General features: G+C 41.8%; 1 protein-coding gene across 4 annotated transcripts in view; it reads left to right on the top strand.

Moving 5' to 3' along the window:
• The window catches only part of MTUS1 (microtubule associated tumor suppressor 1), a 212743-nt gene that overhangs the window by 137970 nt on the left and 50049 nt on the right, over positions 1–24724 (top strand). For all 4 annotated transcript variants that reach the window (XM_019526124.1, XM_019526123.1, XM_019526126.1 and 1 more), the window contains one exon: positions 23047–23264. In XM_019526124.1, coding sequence (XP_019381669.1) covers positions 23047–23264 — 218 coding nt within the window. The remainder of the gene's footprint in view (positions 1–23046; positions 23265–24724) is intronic.

The following is a 24724-nucleotide window of genomic DNA, read 5'->3' as shown; positions in this document are numbered from 1 at the left end:
GGCCCCAGTCTGATCAAACAGAGTTGGAAAGGAGGTGCGTGTGTTAGTGGGGTAACAGAATTCAAGTGAGCAGTCTCTACACTGGAGACTACCTGCCAATTAGAGACTGAAACTGAAAGATAAATGTTGAAAGTAGAGTGCATATTGGGAAAGAGAAAGGAGAAAAGATGCATTTATCATGGCAGAATATGAGATTGGGCACTCCTTTGTCTGAATTGACCAAGGTGTTTCAGAGGGATCTATTATGTCACTATTAAACAGCATTCGGCAGGCTGTGTTTTGAAGTAATGCTCATGGAATGTTCTGAGGATAACCCCAGGGGAGAACTGCTTACTGCAGAGGAGAATGCATTTATTGTATCATAACAGGAAATACAAAAATAATTCTTTAGCTACAAAATGGTGCTTGTCCGTAACTGTGGTAAGCTTCTGGGGATTTTTTTATAGGAAGCTTCAATGACCCCATTCTACAACTGGCGTGTGGATTTCCAGAAGATGGTATTTTTAGTAAATGTATACTTACTGAACAGTGACATCTTCCTTTCCTACTGCACAATTTCATTAGATCAGCATGGAAGACTGAATTAATTCAAATGACTTTTTCTAGCCTACAGCCACTTGAACGCTGCTGTTAGGGTACTGTGTTTGAAGAAACATGTTGTTATTTTATTTTCTTTACCAGAGATTGGTATGATTACCTGGAAGAATGCTTTCTGTAAGAAGCAGTTTTAGAAACTTATTCAATTATCATAGTTTTTAAATGCACAATGCAGTTACTGTGTGCTTGTATCTCCAAGTAGTTGGGTGAAGGATGGGCTTGGAAATGGATTGCAAATTGAATGGCTAAACAGTTGACAGACCATACTTGAAATTGTCCCTTAATTCCTAGACTGATAAATAGCCATATGACTGTTTTAATGTTTCTTTCATATAATAGAGATGAGGGAAACTATTTACTCACAGTTCAAATATGTATTTAAACTGAAACCAAGCAAGTAAAGGTTTAGCTTAGTGTAAGAGAAAATGCAAACCGAGAAGTTATTCATTTGTTATAAGCTACCTGAAAGGCAGCTGTAATGTTCCACGTAATGTTTAACACTAGGCTAATATGTAAGTAATCTTAAACATGAAGTCCAAAGGCAGTGGCAAACTTTGGTTGTAGTATTGTTTGTGTCCCCTTTATTTACAACAATGCAGTAGCTCAACTAAACTTTTGACCTGCTTAAATAACTTGGGATACAGTTTTAAGAAATATGTTGGTACACTTTAATGTTGCGCAGGTACTACTATAATCATGAAACTAGAACAGAGTAGCACTGTCTTGGATGAGAGACAGCAGCCTTTGCGAAACCTTTTTTCCTTAAACACTCTTACCATGAAAAGGTTTGAGCATTTTCAGATGAGCTTGGATCCATGGTCAGACTGATTGAATCCTCTATAAATTTAGCTAGGCAACTGCTGGCTCTGTTGGGAGAACTGCTTTTCTCAATGTGTTGTGCAATCATTTAATTAAATATCTCAAAATTAAGGCAGTTGTGAACTTTCCTAACCCACCCACAATTTTAGTGCTGTGGTATGCCACTGTAGTTTAAGCAAAAATGGTTCTCCTTCCTAATGGTTAATTTCGGTAAATGCTGTGAAATCCACATGGTTACTCAGGTTTGCCCTGAATTTGATTTTCTTAGTGGCACAGCGAGACAGGATTTGCCTTCCAAATTTGTGATAATTTTGAACAAGGAATTCACAAGATAAAGCTTTTTTCTCCCTGACATATGTTAAAGCTCAGATTCCATCTATGCTTTACTTATACCTAGGGGATCAAGTCATATCTGTGATCATACTCAGAATGGTTTCAGTTAAAACTTACCTCTGTTAATGAATGGCACCTTTTGGGAAAGCATTAAAAATAGTATAAAAATATTGAGCTCTGTACATAGACTTATAGCTGTCTCATAAAACAAGTGTGCTCTTTCACATACTGCATGTGTGAAAGAGCAACAGATCTCTTAACTCCTGGATTATCCCCAAATTAACATCTGAAATTAGTTTTAAGCACACTTTAAGTGACTTAAAGTTATGCCACTTCAGAGCAGGTTTATCTCGGAGCATGTGTTCTGTCATTAAGCTAACTCCCCCTCCCACTCCCAGAGGTGTAACCTTCCCAGTCTCAGGGGTGCAACCCTGTGCAAACCAGAACACACGTGCAGCCTTCATGCCAGAACACACATCAGCTAGCCGGGTTGCAAGGCACAGTTGGGTTTGGGAGTGGAGTCTAGGAGGGGTGGGGAGAACAACGTAGGGGGCCAGATCAGGTCCCTATGAGCTGGGGCTTTCTTCCTGGAGCAGGGGCAGTAACTCCCCCATACCTGCTGTCCCTCGTTGCTCCCACCTCCCAGCCACCCCAGGAATAGAGATCAGCACTCTCCACACCCAAATCCCAATCTAAATTTATTAAACCTGAGACCTCTAGTTTATTTCCTCTTCATTTCTTTCTTTCTCGTTTTACTACTAGTTTTATCCTTCAGGGGCTTCTGCGGGGCAGGCTTGGCTCCCCACTGCTGTGTGCACACCTGGGGCAGCAGGGAGGACCCATGCCCCCCAGATCTGGGCATGAGGTGGCAGTGTGCTGCCCACTATGGGCACGGGCTCCTCACCCTGCTGCCCCTCCCCCTGGGGCCTCTGCAGCCCAGTGGGTGGGGACCCAGGACAGAGTGGGACTGGGCGGGGAAGCTCCTTGCCATTGCCAGCTCTGTACTGCCCTGGCAATGCACCCCTCCCCACATAACAGCAGTGCGGGTGATGGTGTGGGGTTGTGCCCTTGCTGCTGCAGGGCAGGCAGAGAGCACATCACCAGGGCAATACAGAGCTCACAGAAGCAAAGAGCTTCCCTGCCCGGCCTCACTCTGTCCTGCTGTGCTGGGTCCCACCCACTGGGCTGCAGTGGCCCTGGAGGGAGGGCAGCAGGGCGGGAAGCCTGGGCGCACAGTGGACAGCCTGCACCCACCCCCACCTTATGCACAGATGTGGGGGGCATGAGTCCCCCCTGCCCCACCCAGTGTGTGTGCAGTAGTGGGGAGTCAGCCCCTCCCCCTGCCCAAGTCCGCAGCAGATAGCCTGCACCCACCTGACCACAGGCTCTGCTCCAGCTGTGCCATCCATGGAGAAGGGGCAGCTGGGCTCAGTGCTGCTATGCTGCAGCAACCACCACCCCCTACAGGCAGCAGCTGGGGCTAGGGTGCTGTTGCAGGGGCCTGCAGACCTGGGCTTCCTAGCCCCATAGCCTTGGCAGCTGCCCTGGGGGGAGTTGTGGGGGGAGTGAGTGAGGGGCAGTGGCAGGACCAGGAGGGCTGTTGGGGGGGGGCCTGGGGGGAGAGTGAATGGGCTGGACCTCCATTCTGTGAGCTAAGGGGGCAGGGGGAGCTCTGATTTTTCCATGATGATAAATCCAAAATCAAATACAAAAATTTATGGGTATTTAGAATTTATTTTATTCTAGTGATTGAGGTATTGGTAGGCTTCCAAATTGCTTTGAAATTGTAAATATATCAATAAAACCTTGTGTTCAGTTGACACGTGGATCAATATGTAGTGGCGTTTCATTTTAATCACAGATTTGGGGGATTTAATCAGAGAATTGGCAACTTTTTATTGGGGAAAACCAGGATCTCTACTTATCAGACCTTTAATGGTAATTCACAGCTCTAGCTCCTAGTTGAGCTTCTGATCAATCAGCCCTCTAGTGGCAAGTCACAGCTATGCTGGTGAGGGGCAGCCAGAGAAGTTTTTTAACCTTAAGGTGCGACTGCTCAAAACTTGAGCTAGCACTAATGCCGATCACCATTTGACCAGCCCAAAGTGCAACTTGCAACAAAGCCCTTAGGGGTGCAGAATGGAATTAGTGTATAGATTTGGGGCCATTTGAACCAAAAATTTCAATCAGGGAGACCATGCCCCAAAAGCAGCTTGGGTGATAAGTTCTGACAAGATAGTATTTGTGTACATGATTGGAAAAATGGAACCATGCCTCTGATTAGGTCTTAAAGGGTCTCGTTGTTTGACCTTTTATCAGAGCTGGTATGTGGCACTACCTACTCCTTTGGAAGAGCAATATTAAATATTCTGTTCAACAAAAGGCTTAATTTTTCAGACAAGTGACCCTAATGCTCTGAATCTTGGGGTTCCATATATTTTTCAAATACACTTCAACCCTTCTTCATTCTCCCATCATTTGCTAGAACCTAGATCCACAGAGGCTTTGCCATTATAAGGAGAGGGTCTGAATTTCTCTTCCTACCTCTTTTTTCCCCCACCCTCCCCATGTAGGTATTGGCATCTGACTAAATTATATGGAAGTTGGGGAGGTAAGTAGGTGCAGGAAGAATATGACTTGCCAGAGGTGTGACCAGGTTGACACAGGGAACATAACAATTAAGAACAATAAAAAGTCCTTCTACAGATACACAGCGAACAAAAGGAAGACACAGAGTAACATAGGGCCCCTGCAGGACAAATCAGGACAGTTGGTGGTTGATGTAGGGAAAAAGGTGGAGCTCTTCAGTAAGTTCTTTGCTTCAGTATTCCTAAGTACTGACCAAAACAATTCCCCCACCTTGAACACAGACAGATGTCCAAAAGGCACCAGACTGCCAAAGGTTAGTGCTGACTTAATTAAAGAGCACTTGGTAGGGCTGGATGGGTACAAGTCAACTGGCCCAGATGACTTCCACCCACGGGTGCTAAAGGAATTGGCCAGTGTCATAGCTGAGCTGCTGGCACAGCTGTTTGAGTACTCATGGTGTTCCGGCCAAGTCCCTGAGGACTGGAAAAGGGCCAATGTGGTGCCCATTTTTAAGAAGGGGAGAAGGGATGAGCCGGGTAAATACTGGAAAAAATTATCAAAGAGCACATTTATGAAGGCCCAGCAGGGGAAATGATGCTGAAAGGAAACCAGCACAGGTTCATCACAGGTAGATCCTGCCTGACCAACCTTAGAGCCTTTTATGACCAGGTCACACACTGCCTTGACACAGGAGCAGAGGCTGATGTCATCTACCTGTATTTTAGGATGGCCTTCGACACAGTTTTGCATCCTATCCTCACAGGGAAGCTAGCAGGCTGCGGAGTGGATGCTTGCAAAGTCAGATAGGTGGCCAATTGGCTTAAGGACCACACCCAGAGACTGGTGGTGGACAGGTTGTTCTTGGCCTGGAAGGAGGTGGGCAGTGGGGTCCTGCAGGGTTCAGTCCTTGGACTGGTTTTATCTAATATCTTCATCAGCAATTTGGATGTGGGTGTGGGGAGCACCCTCTCCAAGTTCGCAGATGATATCAAGTTATGGGGCAAAGTTAACACACGGAAGGGAAGGAAGCAGATACAGGCCAACCTGGACAGGTTGGATCAGTGGGTGGAACAAAATAGGATGCAGTTCAACAAAGATAAATGTAAGGTACTCCACCTAGGGAGGAGGAATCCCCATAACACCTATAGGCTGGGGGATGACCTCCTCAGCAGGTTGGAGGCTGAGAGGGATCTTGGAGTCATAGTTGACTCCAAGGTGAACATGAGCCGGCAGTGTAACACAGCCACCAAGAAGGCCAATCGCACCTTGTTGTGCATTATCAGATGCATAACCAACAGATCAAGGGAAGTGATGCTCCTCCTCTATGCAGCATTGCTTAGGCTGCAGTTGGAGTACTGTGTCCAGTTTTGGGCACTGCACTTCAGGAGGGACACGGAGAATCTGGAGAGGGTTCAAAGGAGGGCCACTCGCATGATTAGTGGCCTCTGTGAAAGACCCTACGAGGGGAGGTTGAGGCATCTGGATCTTTTCAGCCTTCACAGGAGATGTCTGAGGGGAGACCTTGTAGCCACCTATAAGTTTATCAAGGGAGGACAACAGGGAATTGGAGATGTGCTACTTACCAGTGCACCCCTAGCAGTAACTAGGAATAATGGGTGCGAACTAGTGGGGAGTAGATTTAGGTTAGACATTAGGAAGACATTTTTTTTACAGTAAGGGTGGCCATAATCTGGCATGGGCTTCCAAGAGAGGTGGTGCTATCACCTAACTTGGAGGTCTTCAAGAGGAGGCTTGATAGTCACCTGGCTGGGGTCATCTGACCTCTGTCCTCTTTCCTGCCGGGGCAGGGAGTCGGACATGATGATCCTTTTGTGGTTCCTTCTGACTCTACAATCTATGAATAAGAACTGACATTTACTTGATCAGATGGTATGTCCATCATGCCCAATATCTTGAGTCACACACTGGCATAGAGTGCATGCTGAAAGGAAAAGGGACCAGGCTATGACTAGGGGTGTCTTTTCTACTTTCACTCTCATTTATAGCCTCCAGGAAAGGTGTAGGGCTCAATGCAGTGTATAGTTTGGAAGTGTGTGACCTTCAGTGAGTAGCTGCCTGAGATGATTTTTGTGTAGCAGTAGAGGGCACCAGGCAGTAAGAAGTGATAGTTTTTAACCTGCCTTTGGAAGTGGATGGGGACCTATATATTGCAGGTAGATAGTTGCAGCAAGAAAAATGAGTTGCCTCCACTGTCTTCTATAATTTCTGTAACAATATGAAATGAAACATGTAATGAAACAAATTTTGGAATGTAGACTTTTTTAAATTTACCTGACCCAGTTAGCAGTTACACACCACAAACATTGTAGATCATGGCCCTAAACCCTACTCAGCTATAGCAAAATTAATGAAGAGCAGGAATTGCATAGAACTTGCATAGGAATTCTTCACCCCAGGTAGCATCTTGACTGCAGGCCTACATAACTGCCTGGCTCCTACAATTAACTTTCTATTTCTCCCAAAAAGAGAAATGTCAATAAAATGACAACACTTTTAATGCACAGGTAGGATGGCTCTGCAGTGCCTTGTGGTCTTCCAGAATGTGGAGTTTGGCATAATGCCTCTCCTAATTTTCAGTGTGGGTTCTGAAAGGGGGCAAGATACCATTGAGTAGCTTTAACACTCTTAACTAAGGTTTTTGCCCACTGACTTCATGATCCAGTGGTAAACATTCCTTTGTTTTGTCACAAGTTCATTTTTAATACTTCATTTATTATGCATTATCTTAGTGTAAAGCCTTATGTTTTCTGTATCTTTAGTTAAAAACTGGCATCTGCTGATATTTAGGCCTTCTGTGGAATTGCTTTGTGGATGCTGTAAGCCATACCTTTGTCTTGTACTTATTTACATACATTAATATTAATAAAGTAACCAGTACTGGATGGCATCCACTCAGAAGTTCTGAAGAAACTCAAAGGTGAAGTTGTATAACTGTTGGTGATAGTGCAGTTGTTGTAAACCTGTCTTCAAAAAGGGCTCCAGAGGTGGTCCTAGGAACTGCAGATCACTGAGTCTCACATCTCTAGCATGTTGGTAGAATCTATTTTAAAAAAAAATCTGCTGGGGAAGTGTCAGCATAGCTTTAGTAAAGGGAAATCCTATCTCAAAAGTCTGCTGGAGTTCTTTGAGGGTGTTAACAAGCATGTAGATAAGGGGGAATCCAGTTGATGTTGTATTTGGACTGTCAAAAAGCTTTTTGTAAGGTTTCTCACTAAAGGCTTTTTAAACAACCGAATTACCGTGGAATCGGATGGAAGGTTCTTTTGTGGACTGAGATCTGGTTAAAGGATCAGAAGCAAAGAGTAGGGCTGCACGATCACTTTTCAGGATGGAGGGAGATTGAAAGTAGGGACCTGCAGGGATCTGTACTGGCCCCAACTGTCCAACGTTTTCATAAATGATGTGGAAATAAGGGTGTACAGTAAGATCTCCAAGTTTGCAGATGAAATCAAATTATTCTCAATAATCAAATCTCAAGCTAATGAAGAGAAGCTGCAGAAAGATCCCTCTAAGCTAAGGGAGTGGTTTAAAAAAAAAAAGGCAAATAAACTTTTTAATGTCAACAAGAACAAGGTAATGTACCTGGGGGAACATAACCTCAACTATATGTACACAATACTGGGTTCTGAACTGGCTGTTAGGACTCAGGAAAGAGACCTTGAAGTCATTGTTAAATAGTTCTTTAAAAGCATCAGATCAATTTGTGTAACAGCAATTATAAAAAGCCCATAAAATATTTGGCATCATTAAAAAGGGAGTACAAGACTAAATGGAGAACATCATCATGCCATTATACGAATCTATGGTGTGTCCATGTCCTAGCTATTGTCTTTAGTTCTGGTCTCCTCGTAACAAAAAGTAGTAGATTTGAAAATGTAGTACAACTGGAAAAGGTACAGAGAAAGGCAGCCAAATGATCAGGTGTATGGAGCTGTTGCTGTACCAAGAAAAACTGAAAAAGTCAAGACTCTTCAGTCTGGAAAGGAGAAGGCTGAGGGAAGATGAGATAGAGGTCATGAAGGATGTGGACCAAGTAAACAGGAAACTGTTGTTCACCAAGTCCCAGGATACCAGAACTAGGGGGCACCTGCTGAAATCGGGTTTAAAACTAAGAAAAGTACTTCTTTATGCAACATGGAGATGGTTGCGGCAGATGGCATATCCCGGTTCAGAAAGGGACTAGATAAATTCATGGAAGAAAGATCTATAAACACCTGTTGAGTAGAACAGTTGGAGATTTTTCTTCTGGGATTTGTAAGCCAATAGCAGTGGATACCTGGTAATGGAGAGGGAATAGGTCACTCTAGATGAGTGAGTCTCAACCTGTGGGTCCAACCAAAAAGTGGGTCACAAGAATATACAAGAGTCACGAATAAACTTTTTTAAAAATGGATTCTCCTCTTAAACGAGAAAATTGTGGGAAACCAGTGACTTTTTCCTTGCAGGCTGGCAGAGTTCCAGCTTGCAAGGGATGGTTTGGAGCCCTGTATAGAACCACCCCCCCCCCACACACACAGTGGGGTTGGGGGCCACTGGGTTGGGACTGGTCATCTATGTTTACAAATGGGTCCTGGTTCAAAAAAGGTTGAGACCCACTACTCTAGAATCTATCCAGTTTGTGCTCCTTCTAGCGTTCACTTCTGCCACTCTTGGAGACAGGATACTGCGCTAGATGAGCCATTGATCTGACCCAGTATGGTAGCTCTTATGTTTTTATCCTGAACATAACTGCAGCTTGAGTTTTATGCAGCACACGCCCATTACAGAGCCACCAAACTAGTTTTTCTTTGTTACTGCTCTTATCAATGTATCAATGAGTGAAGTTATGAACAAGAGGTTTTGCTTCTCTTCAGTCATTTGGAAATATTGTCCTTGCTTAGCAGTGTGAACTCCGGTGTATTACTAAAGGTCTCGGAGCTACAGCCATAAAATAGTTATTTTATTGGAATTTTTTATGCTGTTTATGTACAAGTGTTACACTTGGATTGCCCTAACCTAAATGGGCCAGCATGCAACCATTTTGTAGGGCTTAGGTTACCCTAAAATGATGTGGCTGATCTAAGGCTAGTTCATCCGTCTAGCAGGGGTTAACCCAACCTTGTGATGCTTGCATTTGTTCACAGCACAGCCCCAGGGAAAACCCAGCCACTCGCCATAGCACTGGGGCTGTGCTGTTTTATCCCTTGAACTTTGGCTAGGTTATTTCTTCCCCACAAAACTAAACAGTCCCCTTTTTTCTCTTCCCATCCCTGCCATCCTTCCAACCCCTCTTCCCTGAAATAATTGTCTGTGACTGCCTGTGCTGCTCCTGGCAAGTGGAGAATGCCTGCAAGCACTGCTTTTGGCTCAGGTGTAGGCAGCTTAAACTAAGCCACCTTAAACCTTAGCCAAGTCTCACAAGTATATGTTCATACCCCCTGTTGAAAATCAACAGATGGCCACAATGGTAGGACAAGCATCTTCATGAACAGCAGGTGTCCATGCATCACAGCCTAACTGATACTGTAGAAAAAAAAAAGGCACTTGTTATTTTCTCCCAAGTAAGTGTTAAACGACATAAAATATTTTTGTTTGAAACAACCCTAGATGTACATGTAGTCAAACTTTTTCAATGCATGTAGACTCAAGTCAGGTAAACCCGGAACTCGGCAATAAATTAATTTTCTGTTTTCCTCCCCCACTTTAAACACCAGTGGTACTGTATTAATTTATGGTTCAGTAACTGTTAGATTTATATCTACCTTCAGAACAGCTAAGCAGGCCAGTTCTGGCACTTAAACAAACAAAAAATCTGAGTAAACATTTCCTCATACTGTTCTGCAATGCAATCCTGTAGAAACAGGGCAAATTTATTTAAACTAGTATATCTAGTTGATGACTCTGTACCTTGGTTATTTATTTGAATAGTGCTAAGAATTTATTGGTTTGATGGAAATACACTTCAGTTTTAGGGATTACATATCTTGAATGAATTATTGGGTAGTCTAATATAGTACTTGAAGTTGTTTTAGGTTATGTAGTAAATGCTAGTTATGGCCTTTTGTGAGAGGGATTTGTAGTAAATAGAGTAAACAATTTGCCACAGACACAAGTACTGAAATCCAGACACATTCCAAGCAGGTTTAGACCTGTTATTTGTCTTAACTACCAGCCTATTTGGGTAATTATCATGTGCATTAGTTACACCCTCAAGATCCCAATCGGGGCACTCCTTTAAGTATTTATAAAGTATTATTTATAAAGAGCATTTGTTAAAATTCAGTAGCAAACTGGAGCAGATAAATACAGACTCATTTTAAGACCCAATTTCTTCGTTTCTTTGCTATTGTTCTTACCAATGATGATAGCAGTGATAGGGTTAGACTGCATTGTGGTAAAATGCCAGAAGCCAGCACTGCTTACCTAAAGCTTCTATCTGTATGAATACTAGAGACAGCAGGGAAAAGCAATTTATGTTCACTGGTAAAACTACATTTGCTAGCCAAGACTAGACATATTGGAGAGAAGTCTAGTATAGTACAGACTGAGTACAGATTATTGGACTGTGTCCTGCCTTAACATGCAGAATGTCCAAAAGTTAAAGATGTAAAAGTGGGAGTCTGAAAGTAATTTTTATTCCTAGTTTATTCCTACTCTGTCACTCACTATTGCAAAGTGATTTACCACTCAGCTTTAGTTTAACCATCCTTAAAGCTAGAGTTACTTGTTTGTAGAGATGCCAAATAAGTATAATATAACCTGTAAAAACTATTGCATTTGGGTTTTTAGCTTGAATAGGATGCAGAAGAGCATTTACTAGTCGAACTGCAAATAATTATGCAGTATGGAGATTTTTTTATGATTTAATTATTAACACAGAAACAGTATTATTTCCTGTGAGCATAATGGAGGAAAAAGAGCTTGCAAATAGGGGTGTATGAAACAGGCAGTGTTCAATTTTTGGATTTGAATTCAGCCTGAATTGGGGACAGTGATTCGATTTGTTGATTTGGATCACTGTCCTGATTCAATTCGGCTGAATCCGAAACTGAAGATTCAGTGCTGATTCGGAGAATCGGCTGTTTGGCCATAGACGCAGCTTTAACTGGTTTTTCTACATACCTCAAAGTACCAGGCATGGCTCATGAACACTGAGATGATGGGGCGGATGGAGCATTTTGCAGAGTGTGTGTGTGGGGGAGGGAGGTTGGCAGCAGAACTGCAAGTGGACCAGAAGCACTTCTGGTCCACTTCTGGGTCAGCTGCCAAGCACACGGGGCACCCCCCCACACACACACACACCTCCCCCAGCTTGGTGGTCAGCCCCAGGGGGACCCTGGGTGCCCTCTCAGCCAGGAGGCACCAGTCACTGAGCTGGGGGGGCAGGGGAAGGGGGGTCCCCCATGTGCTCCCTGGCGGATCCAGAAGTGGACCGGAAGTCCTTCCGATCCACTTCTGGGTCCGCTGCTGAGTGTGCTGGGGACACCACCTTCCCCCCACCTCCCGTGGGATGCTCCATCCGTCCCAGCATCTCAGCATTCATGAGCTGCCTGGTACCTTGAAGTATGTAGAAAAAAAAACATTTAAAGCTGTGTCTGTCCGAATCTCTGCATTTAGTCAGAGGGTTCTGACTTGATCCAGACAGATTAAAGGGGCTCCTGATTCTACTTGTATTTGGAGATTCAGCTGCTGAATCAGGCCAAATCTCCACCAAATCAAGTCAGCGACCAAAACTTCTCACTTGCAAATCCTACTTGCAAATCATGCTGGATAAGATATTCAGGCAATACAGAATGAGATTTGTTACAGTCCTGGTAAGTGCCTTCAAAATGCCCCAAGTGGGGAAAGATTTAGACTTTATCTAGTAACTAATCTGATGGAATAGTGTGTGTTGGACTTCAGTTGCCAGACAGATGCATGCAAGCATCTCTGCTAGTGACTGGACAGGTAAATATATGGGAAATGGGAGACACTGCACCCTGGCTTTGCCTTTAATAGTTTTAATACTGTCAACAAGCCAGCCAGTACCCAGAGAATGCAACTCATGCAGTTATTGATATCCTACCGGCCTGAATATCTTGCTGCCCTAAGGAACTTTCAGCAATGTGAGAAGAGCACAAGAATATATGCCATGTTGATAGTGGAACAGTATGTAGCTGTATAATACAACACATATGTAGTTGTCATGCAAATATTAATGGAATTAATTTAGTCTAATACTACCTGGTAATTGGCACTGGAACAGAGACAGTGAAGGGTTTTAAAGTGCTCTGCTTCAAAGACTCTAACACCAACCCAACAAGTGTTATAGACTGTTTGAAGCATTCCCAAATGTGCAGTGTGTTGCAAGGCTTGTGTCAAACATACTATTAAAACATTAAATGGGCTTAAAGATATTTGAAGTACATTAAATGCAGTTCAAATCAGATTTCCCCATTGCTCCTATGGTTGCTTGATCAAAGACAGGACCAAGGAAAGCAGCAACAAAGCTTCTGCAGATAAGGTATTTGTTTTTGTAAATATACCTGCAGTAAACAGTGTACATAGGTACTGTAGGAGCCTTTGTCCTACAATCATAAAGTGGAAGTAAATATTAGTTCAGTTTGTAGTAGCAGTATTATGAGCCAGATATTAAATGACTTGGCCAAACAGGAAAGCTGCCAGTCAGGAACTCGGTCTACTTCTTCTGAACCTGAAGCTGAATACAGTTGGTGTCATCTTGTCACAAGATCATTTTTCCTTTCAAACATAGTTCTGTGCAGATTTATATGGCTGCTTGTTGAATGCCAGGTTTTTGGTTGCCTGTTTTTAGGGAAATAGTTTCTGAAATAAAACTTTCATGCCCAGGCACAGGGAAAACCTAGCTTAACTCTTCTCCCTTCCAAACATCTAGATTCCCAACCCTTCCAGAGATGCCATTCTTCAACAGCTTGTTTCAGTTGTTACCTTAAAATAATTATTATCTACACCATTCTCAGTATTGTTAATCTCCAAGGTATGCTATGTTAAAACTGCAAATGTGTTTTAAAATTAATTTGAGGCAGTCAAGGGGCTAGGATAGTATCTTTGAATAATGTATGGGATTTTATTGTAGTCTTTGGAAGTAAATGCCCAGGTTCTTTCTGTAGCTGCTTTTCACATAGATCCTCTATTGTGTAGGCATCTTCAAATCAGCTTTTTTTAGAGCTGTTTATCAAGATAGATGAGGAGAAATATTTTGAACCTTTCTCGCCAAATGCTGTATCTTGTCATGCAACTTGTCATTGCAGAGTTATGAGATAAAAATGACTGCAGTACCTACTGCTTTAGTGCTCATAAATGTGTACGTTGTTAGATGCACTTTAAATGAGAGAGACTCCTCACCTATTTTATAGGGTTGATAGCGTTTAACTTTGTTTGTATACTATTCTGCTATATTTGGAGATGGATTCAGATGCAGCTTTTGAAAGTAGATGTGAAAAAAAGATGCTGCCATCAGACCTGTCAAACTAGTCATGCAGCACTGTCTTCTGCTACAAGTTACTTATAGAAGAAGCAGATAAAAAGCATGGAGCAAAAGTTTGCAGCATAATTACTCTTCAGACTAATAATAAAAAAGTAGACCTCCAGTTTGTACTATTTTCCAAATGCATTTAGAAATTTAGGACACACCCACACCATAAACTGGTAGATATCCATAAGCTAAGTTAAAGTTAGATTAGACCCTTCCTGGGCTCCTAGTATTGTCTTCCCCTCACCTACCCCCTCAAATGGCTGCCAGTTTCTACTCCTGGGCAGTTGGTGTCTTTTGACTACCAGTTTCACCTATAATACATGGTCCTAAAACTCCCTAGAGAGAGATGAGGACAAAAGCATGAGATACTTAAAGGCCTAGTTCATCTGCATATATTTTTCTCCTTTAATTTTTCAGTGGTGATTTTGTTCAGATGCTCTTTTGTCCTCCTCAGGTCTGTTCTGCTAATTGGTAGTAGTTCTTAAAGTGGGGGTAGATAACCCCCAGCATGGGTGCCAGAGCATGGCGCAGACAGGCATTTTGCTTGGCATGCACATCTTGGGGCAGATGGTAGGGAACAAGCCAGGGCTGTGCTGCCGCAACAAGGATCAGGCCCCTTGTGGCTTCCCCACTGTCTGCTCCTGCCACGCCAACATCTTACAAGTTTAGGTTGCAGGTGTTTTTGGCTTTCTGCCCAAAAATGTTGCCAACCCCTGTCTTAAAGCATCTTACTAGCGAGGCCAGTAATATTATCTTCATTTTACAGGGGAGGAAACAGAGATGCTGTGTATTAAATTAAATATTTTTATGTGTTTAATCCAAAATGTCTGTTGGCTTTGCTTTGAAGCTTACAGTAAAAGGAGTAATATTTTAATTCCACACGAGCGACTATTCCTTTTTCAGTTCTTTAGTAGGTTTATTTTTGGTAATTTCAAAATTTTGCCAGACCAAAATTCAGTCTCATAGTGATTGTGATGATAACCTTGGTGATACGCTTGCATGGTTAAAGAACTTTCTTTTCTCTTTGTGCACATCTTTAATTTGTTAGAAATAAATATCAGCGGAAGTGAAGGTAGTTTATTAGCCCTAAATACTTATGTCAAAAAAATAAAATATCTTTAAGTAGGCAAACTTTGAGATGCTTCTGGGTTGGAACCTGGAGTGTGCTTTTTCTCTTAATTGTAGTAGAAGCTGAATTATCTTATAACATCAGATTTTTGTAAGTGACTTACTAATGAGATCATGAACAAACAATCCAGGGACTGGTGTAGAGCTGAAAACTGTTTTCATGTGTGCATTTCTTATGTGGAGTTTGTGCAGAAGGGCTTTAAATTCAAAATACTAGCACTAAGAGTATTTCAGATGACACTGCAACAAAATGGAAATGAATTGAACATAGTTTTAATGATCCATAGTTTTACAAAGAATTTAGATTATCGATGTGTATAGGATGGTTTGGGGAGGATTGAACCTGCCTCAGTCAGAAGTTTAGACTAAATAACCTCTGGAGTTCTCTTTCAACCATACTCGTCTATTATTCTAACTGTTTTGGGTAAATCTGGGAAGAAGGGCGTTGGGCAATAAGAGTAGTAGTAGAGTATGCCTAAGTGTCATCCAACGACACAACTAACTTTTTTTTTTTAAACTCAACAACCCAATAAAATGGCTTCATCCTGCCAGAGTGATGCCATGTCAATAGATCTTATTTAGCAACCGATCAATATAAAAAAGGAGGGTGGTGCTGACAACCTCTTTTTTTTTTTTTTTTCCAAGGTCTTTGGCTCTAGGCTGACTCTTGGAGCATTGGTTCATTAATGTTTTGAGGAAGGGTTAAGAGTGCAGTGAAGGTTTGAATGGGGTGGAGTATCTCTTTTGGATTACTGGCTTGCTGAGTTGTGTTATTTTTGGCTGTGAGTCTACTGATTTGATGGTGGTATACACTTGGTGGTTTCAGAAATATTAACATGCTTATATATAATAGGTGTCCTTTTGTGTTTAAATTCCAAGTAACTGCCATAGCTTTGTGTGCTGGCCTTTAGTGATGAGGTGTCTGTTGGGTTCTGTACATGTGAATCTGGAAGAGTTTTATAGCCTCAAGGAAGGACTATAAAAACTACAACCCTGAGCCACCAGAACTAAGCCAGGAAATTCCTGATTTGGATGTAGCTATGACATGTTTTTTGCCACATCCTTTGGAGAAATGTGGCATAGTGAAGCTAGCAGAAAAATTACTACTTCAGCATAAATAGTGTCTCCGCTAGGAGGCTCTGCCAATGTAGCTATACTGGCAGAGGCTTTTTTTGGCACAGACGAGCTTCAAGACAGAACTGCGTTTTCAGGCCGTCTCAGTGTCTTGAAACTTAAAATGTGTGGGTATGCTACCCATGAAATGTGGATTGAGAGAATCTCCATTGCTATCTCAGGCATTCCTATGTAATTATGGCTGGCTTTGCGCTGGAAAAATAATGCCTAACCTTGATGCAGAATTTTTTTATTAAAGCCAAAGATGAAAAATCTTTCCCTTCGAATGGCTCATAGTATTAATGTGTGGCAGCATTATAAGGACTACAGAAGGTATCAGTCTATCTGCAGGAAAAGTCTTACAATGAAGATACTGCTCAGGATATGCATCATCCAAAGCCCTGGTGGAAGACCAGCATCTGGCTGCAGAATGCTACAGGCATTCTTAGTAGCGTTGTCCAGGAAGAGACAGTCCTAGATGGGCTGCTACCTATCCCATGCTATCTAAACGAGTGGTTCTCAATCTGTTGTTGTTGTAGTACCAGTACCAGAATCCATTTGTGAGCATTGCTGGCCAGTCCTGACCCAGTGCCCCTCACTCCTGACTTGTTGCCCCGCAGCCTCTCAGTGTGTGGGACAGGGGTTGGGTGTGTGGGGCCCTGGGGGCCCCAAACAGCCCCTTGCAGGCTGGCAAAGTTCCAGCCTGCAAGGGAGAAGCCACGGTTTCCCACGTTTTTCTCTTTTAAAGGAGAATCCATCTTTAAATTATGTTGATCCATTTTTAACGCTTCTTTGCAACCCGTTCATATATTCTTGTGACCCACAGGTTGAGAAACACTGATCTAAGCAACTTCAATAGCTGCCTTTGGCCCTAAAGTAGCCTGGAATCCTGAGGGCAGAAATGGTGGTATAATGCCGCCTGTGCCCTCTTACTCCTCTGTCCTCAGCTGCAAGTTTTGGGCTACCCTGAATTATCACTCCAACTATTTAGTATGTTAATTGAAGTGTCAATATTTAATAGCCTTCAAAAGGAGAGTTGTATGTAAATCAATTTATTACTCTGAACTATTATTTTACTAGTTTTCAAAGATAACATCTGGTGATTAATCAAAGCTCTATGCAGTAATCACATGGCTCATAGTCTATCATAAATCTGTTTGCAAATATGTCTGCAGCATGAAAAAAAATCTTTATAAAAGCCAAGTTAATATGCAAAGATGCTGGGTTGATAGGGCTGTTTGAAGGAAAATCTCTAGCCAGGTCTAACTTATCTAAGGTTTCCTGACTTAGTCTGCTGTTCTGCCTCAGCTGTAAAGATTTTTTCCATTTCATGTTTACTAAGGCTTCCTCTCCCCATGCAGGTAAAGGCACAATTGGATCTAACGAGCAATCCACACAATTGTGCCTCCTGCCATGCTACATACGTATGGAATGCGGAATTGTAGGATCACACATTAGATCCAGCTGTGCCCTATAGCTGGTATAGGGGGAGCCTGATCCTGGGCTCCCCCTACATCAGCAAGAGGCAGGCACCCAAAGCTGGGAGGCTCTCAGCCTCAGGGACCCACAGAGCCGGGACTCGGAGCCTAGCTAGCTGTGGGACTCTGGGTCCCATGTGTAGCTGGGACTGAGAGCTCCACGTGAGCCAGGGGTTTCACGTATTCCCCAAGTCTTGGGGATTGCAGCTGCCTCTATCCAAAGGGTGTGGGGGTTTCATGCTGGACATAATGTGCTCCTGCAGTTGACAGCCCTCTTAGCTGAAGAGTGCTACATAGGAGACCCTGCTACACATGCAAATTAAACTTGATAGCAACAAGCTATAAAGTTAGTATGAATTTCCGTGGTCTAACTTCTGTAACTGGTTAGAGCTTTTTGTTGTGTGATACCTGCTTTGCATGAGTAGCTGGTCTAAGCGTAATTGTGAAATTAACCAGTTAATTGCATGATACCTGTAATGTATAGAGGGGGCCTCAGTGTTCTTGAAGGCAGTTCTGGTTATAACTATGGTGTGTATTGCAAGTGCACTCAGGGATTTATTCATTAGTATCTGCATCACTAGAAAGAGTGCCTGCAGAGCCAGTTAATTTACCATGGGATTGGGGTCATTAGGTAAGTTGGGGGGGGGGGATGATATCAAAGCCTTGTAGGCAGCATAATGTTCATTTTAAGCCCTTTTGTTGGAGGGAGGGTTATTCAGGATCAGTGGACTGCATCTTGTATTGCAAAAAAAGCAAAATTCCTGCCAACACCAATGGCTGTACATTCTTTTGACCGACACATGGGAATAACTTCAGGTGACATGCTATTTTATGTGGGATGTTGGCAAAGGATTTAATAGGTTTGGGTGTGGCAAAATTGAGCAGCTTGTTAGACTGACTAATACTCCAGCTGAATTGTGGGTTTGAGCCATTTATGAAGGCTCTGTACAGTAATATGTGCTCGTCCTTTATTTAGTATCTACATTCAAGTGTACTGACTGTAAACTTAAGTAGGGTACTATACTGGAGACTACCTTTCCCATTCAAGTGAAAATGTTCCTGGCTGCTTGGAGGCAGTGATGGCTGTTGCCACTGAGGATTAATACCAACAAGAAGAGGTCTGTGGTTGTTTCTTAAGTGGAGATGGAAAGTCTAGCAGCTATGTTAGCAGAAATTCAAGTTAACCAAGAAGCAGTGAAAACTAGCCAAAAAGAATTTTAAAAGGCATGGAAATACCTCAAAAGGAAATTAAAACCAATACAGTTGCACAGATGGAAGAGGAACCAATACAGAGCCAGCCACAAATGGAAGAGGATCTGAAAGCAAGGATTAAATCCAGTCAGTTGGAAATAAAAACTATGCTTGAGGAGATCCAGAGAGAGAGGAAAGAAATAGAATTTCGGTTAAGTGCCCAGGCTGACTTGGTGCTCACTTCTTCAATCAATGACACTAACTCGACAAGTGTAGATCATTTTTTCCAGAAAATGGAGAAGAGTCAGAAGACTTTAAACATCCTTGAATTTGCTAACCAAGAGGATCCTGAGCAAGGACTTAAGGATGTTGAAAAATGTTTGGACACTAAAGTTAGAAGCCTTCAGACAGCTCTGGAAGTTAATGGTTTGGTTGAGGAATATGAACAGCAGGCAACTTGGGGTAAGACTTATAACTTAAAGCTACCCAAAATTTGGAAAGGGAAGGTTAGACGGTTTCTTCAATTAGTTTTAGCCTGTCTGGAGTATGTTTTTAGAAATTACAACTTTGCCATCTTTGCTTAACAAAAGCAATTTTTAATGTCATTACTATACACTAATGAGGTCACATGGGCAACTCGGAGGGGTTCTAGTCTAGCTCTACACTTCCAAGTTAGGATGGTAGGAGTTCTTAGTTGGTTAAAGCTTGGGCAGTTAAGTGTAGTTACCTACTGGGCAGAATTTCAATTGATAGCCAGTAACTGAGCTCAGAACAGTAGTATAGAAGCTCAGGTGGTGTTTCATTAGAGCAGCATAGTCCAACCTATTCAGATGCGGTTTAGTAAAACTTGACAAGGAACGTAAGTATAGGCAGATCTAGGATTTTTGAAAAGAAGACCGGTACTATAGGGAAGGCTATACCTTCTGCTCCCAGTGGGGTGGGTAGATCATGCTGTGGCAGCAGGAGCAGGGAACTTGTTTTTTTTAAGTCTCTGAAACCAGGTAAGTATCTTGCTGCCTGCTCTTGGCTCCCCTTCCCTTTTCTGTGTGCTTAGCAGTACTTTCCCTCCCCTCTCTATTTGGTGCCTCTAGGTGGAGAAAGGGGAGACCTGCCTGCCAGCGCTGTTGTCCTGGCCATTGCTACTCGTATTCATCCAGGGTTTCAGGGAATGGCTGTGCAGGAGGACAATAGTAGTGGCAGATATGTTCTTTTCACTGCATCTGCTGTCAAGCTGGTAGGGAACACCTGGGGAAGGAGGAGGTAGCTATGGACAGGGCAGGGAGGGGAAACCTGTCTGCCACTGTCTCTGTTCCTGACTGAGCCTGGCTTTCTGTGCAACCTGGTTAGAGTAGCACGAAGCAGCTCTGGAGCAACCTCAACACCTGTGTCAGCCAGGGACAGTGACAGCAGCAGACAAGAAAAGGGGCAATCTGACAGCTGGGGAAGTACTGCTGAGGGCAGAGGGAAAAGTTCTTACTTGCTTCAGGGACTTAAAGTACCTGGCTATTTGCACCCCATCTGGATCTGCGCACAAATGTAACTAATTCTAATGCTCCTCTCAGTGACCTTTCTGTATATTTAAATGTAGCTAGTAGTTGAAATGCATCCTTATAGAAAAATAGCTCATAATAATAATAACTGGTAGTATTGGGTGGTGGTGTTCCCCCTTTCTCCTATAGGACGCATCAGATTGGTCAAGCTTCGAGTCCTCACTTGAAACTTCTTTACAAAGGAATGATCTGGGATTCAGACTTGTGTTCAGCCTTCAGCTGGGGTTGTTGTATTAAAGGAGCATAAGGCAGATCTCTGAGTCCAGGGCAAAGTTCTTGACTGAGGGTCAGCTGCAAGCTCATGAAATTATACTTTTGTTCAAGATACAGGTGTTCAGAGCTCCTATCAAGATGCAGTCACCAGAGTGGTATAGTTTAATAAAAAAAAGTATGTTTTTTTGTGTATGGCACAAAGCTCATCTTGCAACATATAGTTTGGGGAAGTAATCTGATTACTTGGCCTGCTGCACTTAGAATGGTCTGGTGTGTGTGTTCTTTAGAAATTGAATTCAATGGCAGTATATATATGGAATTATAAATGGACTGGAGGGTATTTTATAAGGATGTGTTGCATAAGGCACACAGGAAAAGGGTTTCTTGGACATCATTAAAGGGAAAAGATTTGGGGGTTTTTGCTCATCTAAGAGCAGCACAGATGTCAAGATAGGCTAGGTGGGAAGATTTTGATCCATATTTTGGTACCTAAAGCCCTTTTCAACTTTTGATGTTATTACTGTAGACTTTTCTCAACAGGAGCTATGATACGCGTGGCTTTTACTTATTTGGCTCTTCATTTTAATGCTTTTGTTTAAATGTGAGTGAGGAATGAAGGTCATAAACAGGCACAACAGGGCTTGTGATTTTTATCTCCAGATGCATCTCACCATAGCTAGGAAAAGACTTTTTTCAAATTGTTCTTGTCTATTTTAATTTTTTTTTAATGCACATTGTTTTATTATGCCTGTAAAGAAGCTTCTGATATGATCTGAACAATATGTAGGGTGCCTGAGTTTACTGAGAACCTGAAACAATTTCTTGGAAGTGTGCACTGCTCAGTTGAATTATAGCGTTAATTCAAAGTGAGTATTTTCACTTTAAAAGAAGAAAACGTGACTAACTTGTTCATAGAGTAATTTTAACTCAATAAGGCAATTTGATGCTTTTAATTTAAAATTAGCAGCTCAAGTTCAGCAGCAGTCTTTCTTTTGCCTTGGCTACTGTTTTCACCCAAATCAGAGACTGCTTCTTTTTTACAGTGTAAATATTCCTCTAATGGTCACAGCATTCTTGCATGTTTTCATGTGCAGTGAAGTAACCAAGAAAAGCATCAAAACACATTAGCATTTCCTGAAGTGAAAGTTGAAATAGGAGCCAAAAGCCCTTTTAGGGTGGGTTGCATGTTTGGAAGATGTATATGGTAGAATGAGTTGGATCTCACCAGACAAATGAGCTATTTTTCCTGCATTAGGATTCTATTCTCAAACATTTGAGAAACTGCTAAGCCACTGAAATTTGATTAATGCAGTGGCTGAAGTACTGATATTGGCAACATACTAGTTCTTGGTTATTACTGAAAGAAGAAGTGTTGGTATAGGAAAAGATCGATGTACCAGATGCATCCCAGTGTCTCCCCTCACTTAATTGAAAGGCTTTTGAAAGAATTAACAACATGTTGATTTTTATTTACTAATTTTGGTCTTTTTGGAAGTAATGCTATTTTCCTTCTACTAAGCATTGCTATTATGGTTTCAAAAAGTACTTAACTTTATGTTGTTTTTCAACTTTTGTTGTGAAGGAATCTTGTTAAGTCAGATGCTGAAATCTTCACCTTGATCTCTCATTAAACTACCTTGTTGTTTTTGTATCTTGCGTCAGGTTTTGGTGGCTACAGGATTTGCTCACACCCTGTGATCAAAAGGAGTCTGGCTTTATTTGCACCATTGTTTTCTTTAGCTGCAGTATAAAGAAAGCTAGCATACTTGGAGTTTTAAGAATTGAGTACTAATAAGTAAATTGATTCTGTTTTCTGACATTGCATGTCTGAGAAGTGCTTCTATGTGTTTGAGGTTGCAACATAACCAAAGAATGTAAAAATAAACTAGGTAGTCATCGAACAATGTATAATGGGTGGGGGAGGGCAGTGCTTGCAGTGTATTTACATTTTTGATAGGTTTAGTAAGTGCTTAATTTGTGACTAAAGCTAGTGGTGCTGAGAGACATTCTTCAATATTTGGCTGATAAAGCCCAAATACAGACTTATAATTGTGGAACTCTCATAGTGGAAAATCAAGAAAGCAATGGATTAAATATAAATTACAATTTGCTAGCTTCATTAACATTTAGTAAATGTAAAACCCTTTTGCAAACCTAAAAAGAATGGATGGGCACATAGTATATGAAAATTAGGCAAACTTTCATGTTGCAAGAAACTTGTTGTCAAAGAAACATTTAGGTTCTCTCAAGATCAGATTCAAACAGTGGTATGAGCAGCTTTCTAAAATGCTGCGTAATGAAAAACTGTAAACTCAGAATAATGAATTTAAGCTGACAAATTTAATTGTCTTTGGAAATTGTACTAGAATGCTGCACCAAGTACAATTTCTAACCCACAAGACTATAATACTATTAAAATAAATATTTGAACCCAATTAGAATGACGTAAGAAAATATTCTTAATTTTTTTCTACTCTCTTCTTTCTTTCTTTATTCAGCACTGAATAAATATTAATTGTATGCATATATCTTTCACTTCCAGTTGACAAGGGCAAGCAGAGGACTCCTAAAAGTTCGTGCATACAAACCCAAACCTCTCCAGATGCGCATTCATATGAAATAAAAACACATGAGTTGGGACAATACAAAGCAAAATGTGAGAACCAAAGTGGAATTATCCTGCAACTGAAGAAACTCCTGGCCTGCAGTAACCGGAAGTTTGAAGCACTAACTGTTGTGATCCAGCACGTACAATCTGAGGTAAATTTTTCAAAAAGTAATCTCTTTGAATTTGCTGTTGTGTTCTTGGTTGAAACTTTTGATTATTGTGTGTACATGTTATAAGAAGTCTGCTTGACCCAAAGGAGCCTATGAATTTAAGTGTTTCTTGTTTTAAACATAATTTGTCCTGTTAACTTGCGTAGGATTAGTATCTTGCATCTGTATAATTGGAGTCTCCCTAGCTCATTGCTTCTTAACTTTTTCTATTTGTAATGATCCTGTTAAAATGGATGATTCTAAGCATCATTAAGATAGTGTTTCCAGTTAATCATTCTGCAGATGTTTAATGCCATAGTTCCTCTTTATATACCCAGCATAGTTAATGGATGTGTTTATCAGCCTATTTATGATATTAAGGGGTTATGTCATCTCAGTGACTTCATTTACTTGAAAATGTTTGTTTTATATTATAAAAAGCTAGCGTACGTTGGGCGTAATGTTAACAGAAGGTTAAAAACAAATATAAAGTATGTAACTGGGTCCCTGTTAGTCCTGCTTGTTCTCTTTTTGATGGAAGAGAGACGGTTGTAGCAACTTGCAATGATAGTTGCTCTTGGCACGTCGTATGCTAAAAGCCAGTGCTTTGTCTTTGGAGACTTAGCTTCAGAGATGTTTCTTTAAAAAAGGCTGACTCTCTTTAGTATATGATTTGGGGTTTTGGGGTAACCTGTTCCAATGCTTTACTATCTTCCATGTGAGACAGGTTTTTTTCCTAATATTTAACCTAACTTTCCTTGCTGCAATTTGAGATCATTGCTCCCTGTTCTGTTTGCCACCACTAAGAACAGCCTCCCAGGGGATCCTGTCCATCGTTTCCCTGAGCGAGTCTATCTGCTTTTCTGTAGTCCAGGGTCCTTACGCTTCTGCCTGCCTGCCTTCCCCTGAACTCATTCATTTTGTAGTTGCTGCTCCCTGAGTTACCTTCCACTTTTCTACATTCCCCACCAATTCTTCCCTGTTTCTAAGCAGCAAGTCAAAAACAGCATGGCCCCTAGTTAGCCTCTTAAATTATTGGGATACCTCTCTATCCCACACCTGTCTTGTATTAATACTAACTTTTTTCTAGTTACTCTTGTTGAATCATAAATATGCCTAACTTGGATTTTTAAATAAATGTTTGAAGAGATTCGGTATGTCCTGGAGGATACTATGTGCAGGACAAGAAAATCCCTGCACATGTAAAGGAAAGAAAATTCCTAGACTTAGCCTGTTTCTCCTTGTTTTGTTGTCTGTGAGAGCCAAGAATGATTTGATAGTTGCTTAACTGAATAGAGTCAGAGAAGTTTAAGTCTTCACTGGGGGTGCACTGTTGAAGATTTTTTAGCCGATACCAATGGCTAAAACCAGCCATATCGGCTGATACCAATTTGATAGCCAATATGCAGCCCAGCAGCTTAGAGAGCAGTGTCCAGCTGATAAGTCTGTGGGAGGGAAAGGGC

Source organism: Gavialis gangeticus, unplaced genomic scaffold (genome assembly GCF_001723915.1).
Source record: "Gavialis gangeticus isolate Ggan-Ray unplaced genomic scaffold, GavGan_comp1, whole genome shotgun sequence".
Classification (NCBI taxonomy): Eukaryota; Metazoa; Chordata; order Crocodylia; family Gavialidae; genus Gavialis; species Gavialis gangeticus.
The sequence above is the reverse complement of the archived record's forward strand: the minus strand, read 5'-3'. Positions and strand labels throughout refer to the sequence as shown.